Genomic DNA, 11,484 nt, shown 5'->3' with positions numbered 1-11,484 from the left:
TAGTGGTAGAGCATTTGGTTGGGATGCAGAAGGCTGCAGGTTTAAATCCCACCCCACCATGTGTGGCCCCGCCCATCCACCAACGGCCACCTTGGAGCCGGTCCGAGCCTGGATAAAATGCGAGAGTTGTGGCAGGAAGTATAAAGTTGTGACAGTATAAAAACTCATGCCAAATCAACCTGAGGAACGTGCTGTGGCGACCCCTAAAGGCACGAGCTGAAAGCCGTTGTGACAACGTTTGCCATTGTGAACGTTTTTATGGATTTTTATGGTTTGTGTATTACTTATTTAATTGCAGTCTTAGGTAGCAACCTGCTGCTGCTGTTCTTAATACACATAGTTTCACATTAACCATTAACATAACAACATTTTAGCTAACGACCAACTGCAGCCAAGGACTGATCAGCTGCATGCACGGCAAGGACTACGCGCTGATTGGCTATGTGACATGAAGTTGTGACTTCCGTACTCCCAAGTCTCACGAACTAATGTCTAGCTTCGCCTGCTCCCATCTCAGCCAATAGCAGAACAGTATATTCTAGCGTCATCCAGTAAAAGCACGCTATTCCTTGTTCTATGCAGAATGCTGTTCAATATGGCTGCTGTTGTACAGTAACGCTGACAAGTAGCTACAATTATGTCTAAGAGAAAAACGTAATTTGAAAGGAGCGACTTGAAAATAACAGAAGGTGAGTTAAGTAATGCTGTACATCCGCGTTATGAATAATATTGCAACAGTTCACGTGAAAAGAGGTCGATGCCTCTATTCTGTTAGCATCATCTTTTTAGATAGATTAGCCACAATGCCAATCAATGTATATGGAGAAGACGATAAAGCGCAAAATACCAGTTAAAACCCTTTTGTGGAGGTTCGTCGGGTCTATTCGAACTGTTGTTTTGGACCTTCTGGGTTCTTTTAAAAATGCCCACAACATTATTGCTTAAACAAAAATAAAAGCTAACTGGTTTATAGGCAGTAGTGGAATAAATATAACTTTAAAACTTTAACTGTAGGAGTGACGTTATTATTTGTTGTTTTACAAAATTAATTGAAAGTTGGCTTTAAAACTGTTGCTTAAGATTTGTTGTCAGCTCATTTGCTTTGGCCCTACACAGTTACAGGAAAGAGTGATTATCTCAGTTTATTTGAGGATTAAGCCAGGTGTAACTGAAGTTGAAATTTTAAAGTTTTGACAGACCTCCTTCTGGCAAAGACATTTTAATGTCACAGTAGGAAAACCATCAGTGAACTTGCATTATTGGGCCTCTGGTACAGAGTGATTGTACATAATCAAAATACATTTGTGAATTCAAATCCCTTTATGTTGTTACATACTGTAGGATTCTGTTATTCGACCTGAGTTTGCCTGGTGCTCACAAGAGGACAGATTTTCACTTCGAGCATTCTATTGCAGTCTTACATTGAAGTTGGTGAACCCACTCACCCCTTAGTCAGCCTGATTCTCCTCTCCCTCATTTGGCTGAACATTGTCAGTTCTCAGTGTTCAAGCCAATGGAGACTGCTGACTCTGGAATTTATTGGGTTTTTATTTGCCAGAGGAAGCTGCTTTTATTGTTAGAGTGAGTTGACCTGGTGTCAGTACATCCAGGGGCTCAGTCTGCTTTTCACCCATGCTATGTTCCTAACATTTATTTGTAAATTATACAGCATTACATTACTGAAGCTAACTTTCCCTAAGTGGCTTGAACTGGATTGGTTATAGTAAAGCCAAATAGTATTCATTAAACCTTACCTACAATTGTAATAACGTATTTCTTTGTGCAATTTGTTATTTATCCACAGACCTCTGGATGAATGTTATGAAGATCATCTGTGCTGAACTAGAGCAACAGTTAACCATCCAAACAAAAGAACTCATATCCCACAGTTCCCTGCTTGGCTCTGCTGGTCCTACAGGTGCCCATGTTTCTCCTGTCACACTGACAAAAAAGGTGTGGCAGGAGGTGTTGCTAGGTGGACGACCAAAGCTCCACCCACCAGCCGTATCTGTCTTCCCCTGTCTACAATTAAACTACTTAATCTGCAGAATTCACTGGCAGTGGGCTGAGAGGGCTCAAACGACGAACCTCAAGGGTAGGGCATCCAGATTTGGACTTTGCAGAGCGGAATGTTGAGTTGTTGTGGTTGCCATGGAGCCACAGGATAAGAAGCAGGTAAGTTTGGTTGCTTACTTTAGGTACCTAAATGTCCCTGAGGTGGAGAGTTGTTTACTGAACAGACATGGTCCCTTGGATATGCCTACTTTAAAGGAGATGCCTAGCTAAGCTGACAAGTCTCCTAGGTTTATTCTAAACCTGTTTTCTGGTACTTGTCCTTAGAATTTTCCAGTTTAAATGATAGTTTCCTGTTTTGTTTTGTTTTTTTTGAGTAATGTTTCCCATTGGATTTAGAAAGCCTCTCCCTTAAGCTGCAGTATATTTTTAAAGTAGTCCTTGGTTTTGGGGGAATTTCATACTTTTATTGGATTGGTAACAGGGGAGAAAAATAAAGTAATGGAGGTACAGTGTTACATTAGAGTCAGATAGGGCAAGAAAGAGTAATTTTTTTTATTGTCAGACAGGTTTTAGTAGGGATGTCCCAATACCACTTTTTCCCAGAGTACAAGCAATTACTTTTGAGCTATAGCTATAGCTGTACCCTTAACTATGGGTAACTTTAGGCAGCAGAGGCTCACAGAGACCCCGACATGCACACCTCCCAAATCTCAACAGAATAATATTCTATTGTTGTACTGCTGCTTTATTCAGTCTTTATTGTATTCAGGTTTATTTTCGCTGTGTTTTTAGTTGCCATCCAAATGAAATATATCACCACTAAAAGGCTGTACATTTATTAAAACACAACAGAGTCCCACTTCAGTGTTTATTGAGATGTGCATTTCAGTTTCTTACTTTTGTTTCCAAAAAGGAAAATTAAAAAAAGGAAAATGGAAAAGGATGGGTTTGTCTATACTTTACATGGGACACAGACTATTTGGTTTAACTGAAATTGTATTACAATTTACAATTTGGACTTTCAAATGACCACTCCTTTTATCTTTCAAAACACTCATATATTTATTCAATAACAACAAGCCACATGACTCTGTCTATCAAATACATCAAATCCTCATCTGAGCAAGTAATGCAGAAAACAAGGTAACTCCAGAGGCTACACATACTTAAAGTTGTCATTGTCGAGTCCTATCCATTTTATCGCTGAAATCTGCAGCAGTTGATCACAGGCAGCTAGTAGTTTACTAACCAGCTAAGACAGTACTTTCTTTATAAACCCCTTCAAGAAATTGTTTGCAGAATTAAATCCGTTTAAAATCCACTCTAATAAAACAATACTGAAGTACATAGGAAACAGCAAAGTATTGTAAGAGGAAAATGTCCAAAAAGGAGATTGTTTTTTAATAGCTGATCTCTGAGAAACACAAAGTTGCCAGGTTTCTATGATAAAATAATTCAGCACATACAAAAGTAAGAGGAAAATGTCCAAAAATGAGATTGTTTTTTAATAGCTGATCTCTGAGAAACACAAAGTTGCCAGGTTTCTATGATAAAATAATTCAGCACATACAAAAGTGGATCATTTATAGAATAATAATAATAATAAGCGCATTGACAGCAGTGGGACGTGGTTGGGTTAGATATAGCCAATAACAAACACCAGCTTTTATCTTCCAAAATTAATCACAAAAATTTTAAAATAATATGAAAAATATAATTTAATAATAATATAAAATAATATGACCCAGTTATAAACTGAAATAAGCTTGCTTCCCCAGAAACGAAGGTGGACACCAGTCATTCCACATGGTCTGGATCAAATCTGGACAAACTGACAAACCTAAATCTAAGGGGGGCTTTTTAAAAAACCGACTAGCAGTCATGCTATGCAAATTAAACACTTTTGAGCCTCAAAGTCTCCACTATCATTACTGAACTGGCTGTTCTTCCCAGGGGAGATGCAGACTGGGTGCTGCACTTATAAGTGGGAAGTTGACTGGTTATATCACTGCCAGTAGTGCAGAAGTTTTCTAGACTTAAAGTGTTTGTCAATACAGAGTATGCCAATTCTTCCCAAATTGAAGTCTGGACTCTGAGGATGGGAGAATTATTTAAAAATGGGGCAGCAGTGACCACAGCAGCTTAGCTCAGGACTGATGGTCACATATAAACACAACAACTACTGTTGTTGTACCATGAGAAAATATTCTCACTTCTACTTTGAATTAAGGATCTGAATACTATAATTGCAGGAGGAGGATGCTGTTGGGCTGGGCCTATCCACTGGTCAGGCTCTGGTGAAGCTACGGGATCAGCTCAGCAGCCTGCTGGAGCAGCACCAGAGAGGTGCACACCGACAAGCCTCTGCACAGGTGTACAGACACACACACACACACACACACACACACACACACACACACACACACACACACACACACACACACACACACACACACACACACACACACACACTTATAGACATGCATTCATGTCAGTAGTGTTCAGTTTTAATGAATTCACTCACAAAATTTTAAACCTTGACCTGAAATTATATTTATCCTAAAGCCTAAACCCACATGGCCTGTTGTTTGACAGATACAGTGGGTGAACAGCTTCCTTTATCATGGCAATCGTCACTCCTGCCTTCATTGGCCAGGAGGTGCCCTCACTCTACTGGTGGTGCTGGGACTCTTCTGTTGCCATGGCAGCCAACCAAAGGGCAGGTAGGCGGGGGTGTTTGAGATGAACAGAAGTTAGAAATATGAAAAATCACTAGCTACCCAAACACAATCTGTATGCTGCTCTCGCTGTGTTACATTGCATTTTACCCCTACCTGGGCTATTCTATATTAATCTTTAACAGTTAGCTAAACTCATCACACTTTGTTTCCAAGGAACAGACCAATCTGTTCTATGTGGACGTGACAGCAAATTCTGTTCATTTTTTTTGTCATATCTGCTATTCAGCTTTTCACTTTTGCAGTTCAGGAATAGAGCTGGTGAACGCTGTAGCCCTCCTTCTCCTCCTCCTGCTGAACTTGCTGCTGGTTGGACGTCAGGAGAGGCTGAAGAGGAGTGAGATGGTCCGGCGCCTGAAGGGCATTATCACACAGTTAAGTGGTGAGTCAGGCGTGTTCTGGTTTTTGAGCTACCTGTATTAATAAATATTTTTAGTTTCTCTTCCTTACTCAGATGCTTGCAGCCCATGCATATCACATTTCTTATAATGCAGTATAGGGCTATTCTTTCACTAAGCGAAAGCAATGATTTGCTATGAAAACTACATCAGACGTGCCATTCTCTGTTCTTCTCTGCATTTGCACTTTTTTCCCTTACTCCAGACTATCTGTCAGCTTGTGTGGGTGATGTTCAGTGGTCTCCATCACTGTATCCTGACCTGTACACACCCTCATCCCCATCATGGTCCCTTCACTGGACTTATCGTGACTCACAGTTGGTTAATCTCCCTGTAAGTTTGCTGGTGGAAGGAGACATAATTGCTCTAAGACCAGGCCAAGAGGCATTTGCATCACTCCGAGGCATTAAGGTGATTTTATATGTAGACCCCCCTCCGGCCACTTATTAGTTGTAGTTTCATATTCCACAGACAGATAGGACATTTGTCTTACTAACTCATGGCAAGAAAGTGAATAAATCTTTTCTTCGAATGTCAAATTGTTTGAAAAGCTAATTCTTTTTTTACCCTGGCCAGGATGATGAGCATATTGTGTTGGAGCCAGGAGATTTATTCCCCCCATTCTCCCCACCTCCTTCTCCAAGGGCCAATGAGGACAGAGGACCCCAGAACCCCCAGCAGCACCGCCTATTTAGAGTGGTCAGGACTCCTGTATTGGATACGGTCAGGTAGGGAACTTGCTATATAAAACATCACCTGGAACCAGATGGAAACTATGGAGATGTACAGTAGTATTCCAGACTCATAAAATACATCTTAAATATTGTTTTAGAGTATTATCAGCCACCTGTTTACTTTTGATTTTTGGCTGTCTAAACTAAACTAAACTAACACCTAATTGTTTTTTTACATTGTATACAAGATGTTAAGCTTTGACTGTTTTGTCCTCTTTTAAAAGAAACAGTTTGGAGCTGGCACTCTCCCGGCCAGTGACAGTACTGGATAATGAAAGGTTTACAGTGCAGTCAGTCATCAACAAGCTAGTCTGCCCAGTTGTACTGGTGAGCGATCCACATGGAGTTTCCTGATGTTTTAAATATGTAAAAAATGTATTTGTACTTGTTATCTGCTTAAAATTATCCAGATATAATGTTTTTTTTTTACCTGTGACTCACTGGTATTTTTTTACAATCTGACTTTAGGTGGCATTCCTGCTAGTGAACACTATCCGCTACTTTTGTGATGCACCAAGCCTCACCCCTCCCTGCTACAATTTTATTCAGCTGCAGGTGCCGTCTCTTTAAACTACAGATTCAGTTTTTTTCAGTCTATTAACTAAGTTTACTAGGTGCACCTTGCTAAAATGAAGTCAGTCTAAAATAGAAGTCCAGCAATAGTGTCTTAATGACCTTAATGAACAAATTTTTGAGCTGTTGCTTCAACTGTGTGATTATTTTGGATGGTGTCCTTTTTGCTGTTTTTGCTAAACAAAATAACCTTCACAAAGGAAGAATATTAGCAACGCGTTTATTAGTTACGACTCACTATACCTTATAAATTTAAATTTCTTTATAAATGTACAGCCTGTAATGTGTATACTGTATTTAGCTGTCTATTTTACTGGTGTTGGTTAGTAATGTGTGAAATTGAAAACTTTTAAGTAACAGTATGTTGTCAATGTAATGAATTAGACACTTGAAAATAAGGTAGTTTGAAGGGGTCCTAAAAACAATAGTAATGATGAATGTGTGACATTGTATTTGCAGTTAATGGGTGTTTTGCCCATCTTGCCCCTGCTGTTCCCTGTCATGTGGGTGCTGATCAATGCTTTTGGAGAGGCCATGGTCCTTGCAGAGTTCAGTCGTGCATCACCAGCTGGCTTGGTGAGCGAACACACACAAGCTAAACGTTTGTTGTGTCTTCTGACAGACACAGCTTTAATGACCAACATATTTTATCTTCTATACTAAATTAATACAATCAGTGTCATAAAGTTTGGATCTAACAAAATTACAAACAAAGGGATTACCTTTAATACTTGCGTGCCCTTTTGGATTGACATCAGGTACTACTTGGCCAGTGCCCAATATCACATGAATTTGCTTTGAAAGACTTTTGGCTAGCTTATACTGCATATTTTGCATCTTTATCCATCCCCAATGTGAAGCAGTGTCCTATCTGTTTTGCAGCATTTGGCTAAAACTGAGCTGCATATATCCCTATACACTTCAGACTTCATCCTGCTACAGCAGTCCGGTCATTAATAAACACCAGTGACCAGGTTTCATAGGCTTTGAATCATGAGCTGTACTTACCTTCTCCATATTTTTCTTCTCATTATTATTATTACAGATAAAGTTATTCTAGAACCTGGCAGCCTTTTTTAGGTGTTTTATGGAAAGGCTAATCTGGTAGTTCGGTTCTTGAGCATTAATAGTCAACCTTGTTGTATAGCTCACGTATTTACATTTATAAAGCACTTTCTTGACTGTAGATTTTGACAATGACACGTATGTCCTCGAGTGTTCTTGACTTGACCACGGACAGAATTCTGTGGTCATCCACTGTCGTTGTCTACCGGGCCTTTGCTGTTGCTGTGCTTGCTAGTTAAACGGTGAATGGGCCACTCCGTTTTTTCTCTCTCTTCTTTCATTCATTCATTCATTCATTCATTCGTAGACTAATGATGGCCTCTTTCACTTGCATAGACACCTCTTTGGATCTCATGTTTAGAGTTCCAGTGAATAGACACTTAATGACACTCAGAACCATCCCCAGGGCTTTTAGGGTTTATTAGCCACGGAGCCAATATGCAACTGCAGGCCGAGCATTCATTCAAGGAATAAAGGTAGTCTTTATGTTTGTAATTATATTAATTTGTTTCATTATTTGTGATCTAAACAAAATGTGTGTGTGTGTGTGTGTGTGTATGGTTAATGCCACACTCCTTTAACCAAAGCTGAAAGTGTAGACATCTCTCAACTCTGTTAAGTGATTCATTTCAAATTCAGTGTGGTGGTGTAGAGGGCAAATACCAAAAAACATATAATGTTCAAATATTTAAGAACCTGACTCCATACCAATGCTGTAGACTTAGACTGATATCTTGATCTAATTCTAAATTAACAGTTCCGTACCAGCATGAAATTTCTAAATGGTAGAGAGGTGGTGGAAAGAGCTGTAGTTTAAAGGGTCCTCCATATAATTGTAATTCAGCATGATTGCAGCTCCTGCTTAATATTTTTTGCATTGTTAAAATGACTATAAAATTAAAATGGAAATCGACATTTTACTTGACTACTTAAGTATCTGTAAAGGAGTTAATATCCAGAACTGGTGAACAGGATGGTGCAAGTGATCTTTCTTATGTATAGTCCCTTACTTTTAAGAATCCAGCAAGTCAGTTATACTAATAGTTCGGGAAACAGCCAAGTAATATTTAGGGTCAGATGTTTTCAACGTCATTAAATTCAGAGATGCTGAAACCAAATATTAAAATGATACTCCATAGATTCAGTGAATTTTTACAGGAGAACTATTAGAATTATTAAAACAAGCAGCAGTCTGGGAAACCTTGGCTTTTTGTTTTTACTAGTTAAGTGCTGGTTCTTACAGTTCTTATAATGCACACATTGTCCTGCCATAAATGCCAAGGTAACAGCATTTTTTTTCAATTCCACAACACAAGTTTGGAATGTAGGTTCTCTGCAGTAACCCTGTTGTCTAAGGCTTGTCCAAGGTCAAGTCAGGAATCAAATTCAAAACACTTTGGTGTGGATAATAATTTGTCTTCTTTATGACACACTTAGCTCAGTTGCAAACTATGTTATTTGCATTTAAGTATCAAAAAGGTCACATTTAAGATCACATCAACATTGGTTGACAGTAGAGATGTTTGGATGCCAATAACAGTATCAGGCATTGGGCCAAATCCTGCCTTTGTGTAGATGTACTTTCACTCATAAAACGTCTCTGATACTCTTCCTGATAATGTGGTTTACAGCTGTTTTAAGATAATTGATGACAAAAGTTGCTATGTTTATTAAACTCTGGTTTCTGCCAAATGTGTTTCGGCAGAAGAACTACACTACAATTCTAGTGTGCTTAACTGCAATGCATTGATAAGGATTTTACTGTCCAGAAACTCATTCTAAAAGAAAAATAATTTACTGCTGTTATTGGTTCTCTGTGTCAGTGGGTACTAAAATGTAAGTACTTGTACTCAGTCTTGGACAATGTGGTATCGGGAGGTCCCTAGTTGACAATCAACTTCACAAATGTAAAGGAAGGGAAATTAAAGAAAACTTTTGGAACCATTGCAGTTGTCTGAGAGATAGATATGGTTTGTAGGCTTATTCATCACTTAACAATTTACAGGATAGGTGAGTTTTTCTTAATATTTTTTTAATTTTAGAGTGTTGTTAAATATTTGTCATTGATCATATATAACTATTTTTTTGCATGTGACAAAAATTATATTAAACCCAAAGAAGACATAAAATCACTGGTCAATGAGTATGATGAAAAATTCAGGAGGTTGTATTCCTCATCTGCTGCTTGTAAGAAAGAAATCAAGAGACTTTCATCTACAGGTCAAATAGCAGAAATTAAACAAGAACAATTCTTAAGATTATGTTATAAGGAGAAGCAGACATGTTTTAATGTACGGAAGACATATGCAAGTTTAAGAATTGGCACAATAGTTTAATTTCCTTCATCATCCTTAATAGTCGGACATCATAATAGATGTTTACAGACATAACATTACACATGCAGACATATTACACTTAACCACGAAGACCAGCTACAATAAATGTAAAACACAAAGTCAATAGGTCAAAAGGTCACCATGAAAAAGAAACATAGATACAGTGAAAGTAATTTAAATGTGATTGCATGACTGATTTGTTTTTAACCAATGTTTAAGGATTTCTTCAAAGATTGAGTAGATGTCAGAATTTCTGATATGAGCTTTGCAACCTTAACCCCACTAAGAAAAGATTTTACAAGATTTTTTTAAATAAATGGAATACTGGACTTAAGTAAATGGCCAGAAGGTCAGAAAATATACAATGGTGAATGGCATAAGCGAGGCAAAATGCAGTCAAATGAAATGTTATATTTTTAGCCATGCAGTATCTCTGTTAAGTTGCACTTATTACACCAAAAGGTGTTACTATTGAAACGCATACAAACTAAATGTTCATAAATATGTGTCTTTTTGTTGCGCCACAGTTTTTCCATGCTGGCTACTGATTCTTCATTTCAGAACTGTCTAGCCTTAATAAACACACACATGTAAGTGCACTGTTGTTGTTGTTGGAATCGATACTTACCGGTACTAAATTGAAATTTTGAGAACATGATGGTACTTCGTTTTTGTGGTTGCTAGTGTTAACCCACAAAACAATTCAGTAACTCGTTAATGTAATCTCTAACCACTACATTTTCTATGGTACTGATGGTATACGTACCTTAGTAGCTGTCATAGGCACTAGAAAACGTGATTTTTCTGACCCTGACGAAGCAGCATAATAGCCTTAGTCTAACATTAGACACAAAGAGAAGAAAATACTTGACGCTGCAACAACCTATAAAATACTGATGTTAGCAGGAGCAGCAGCATGTCTACTGCAACTCGACGGATATCCCAAAAGTCTTATATGGAGATGTTTTGTGTTTAAGTCCGATGATCAGTCATCTAGTAAAAGCTGCTACTCAAATTGTGTCTCAGAATATAAAGTAGGAAACACCTCAAAGCATCTTACAGAGATCAAAATCTGCACAAAGAATTAATTTCAATGTGAGACAGTTTCCGTAATTTTCTATAAAAATTACGTTAAAATAAAATGTTGCGGAATTGGCTGCGAATTGCGACAGCTGAAAAACATTCAGGCTAATGTTGGCTTGTTTAGTATAAAGCGCTTTGAGTGCCAATAGGTAGAAAAAGCGCTATATAAGTGCAGACCATTTACCGTATGGATGACGGATTTTCTGTGGTATTGGTATTGACTACCAAATTTGGGCAACAACCCTTGTGTGCACACACATACACAAAAAAAAAAAAAAATACACAAGAGCCAGAGCTTAACTCTTGTGTTTTAACTAGACTCTTCTCTTGCCCCAGCTTGCTAAGTTCTCTGAGGACACTCTAAGCAGCTACACTGAAGTGGTTTCCACCCAGGTATACTGTAATCTCTCGCTTCCCCCCCCCTCATTTGGCTCCCAGCTCTACCTGAACCCACTTGTCTTGACCTGCTTGCTTTCCACCCTCTTTTAACTCCCTGTGTGTGACCCACCTCACACACCCTCTCTTATCTACCTTACCCCCC

General features: G+C 38.5%; 1 protein-coding gene across 10 annotated transcripts in view; it reads left to right on the top strand.

The window, feature by feature from the left end:
* Positions 1–537: 537 nt before the first annotated feature.
* Positions 538–11,484, top strand: part of tmem94 (transmembrane protein 94) — a 40,021-nt gene continuing 29,074 nt past the window's right edge. For 4 of the 10 annotated variants that reach the window (XR_010911862.1, XM_067488369.1, XM_067488372.1 and 1 more), the window contains exons 1-11: positions 538–689; positions 1,805–2,175; positions 4,269–4,388; positions 4,612–4,739; positions 5,000–5,136; positions 5,358–5,563; positions 5,729–5,880; positions 6,111–6,213; positions 6,355–6,441; positions 6,919–7,035; positions 11,280–11,336. Coding sequence is in view for 9 of the 10 variants with exons in the window: in XM_067488369.1 (XP_067344470.1) it covers positions 2,152–2,175; positions 4,269–4,388; positions 4,612–4,739; positions 5,000–5,136; positions 5,358–5,563; positions 5,729–5,880; positions 6,111–6,213; positions 6,355–6,441; positions 6,919–7,035; positions 11,280–11,336 (1,131 nt within the window). In the remaining variant the exon portion in view is untranslated. The remainder of the gene's footprint in view (positions 690–1,804; positions 2,176–4,268; positions 4,389–4,611; positions 4,740–4,999; positions 5,137–5,357; positions 5,564–5,728; positions 5,881–6,110; positions 6,214–6,354; positions 6,442–6,918; positions 7,036–11,279; positions 11,337–11,484) is intronic. The other 6 variants (XM_067488373.1, XM_067488367.1, XM_067488366.1 and 3 more) reach the window with 5 other exon arrangements.

The sequence above is a fragment of the Channa argus genome, chromosome 20 (genome assembly GCF_033026475.1).
Source record: "Channa argus isolate prfri chromosome 20, Channa argus male v1.0, whole genome shotgun sequence".
Taxonomy (NCBI): Eukaryota; Metazoa; Chordata; class Actinopteri; order Anabantiformes; family Channidae; genus Channa; species Channa argus.
The sequence above is the reverse complement of the archived record's forward strand: the minus strand, read 5'-3'. Positions and strand labels throughout refer to the sequence as shown.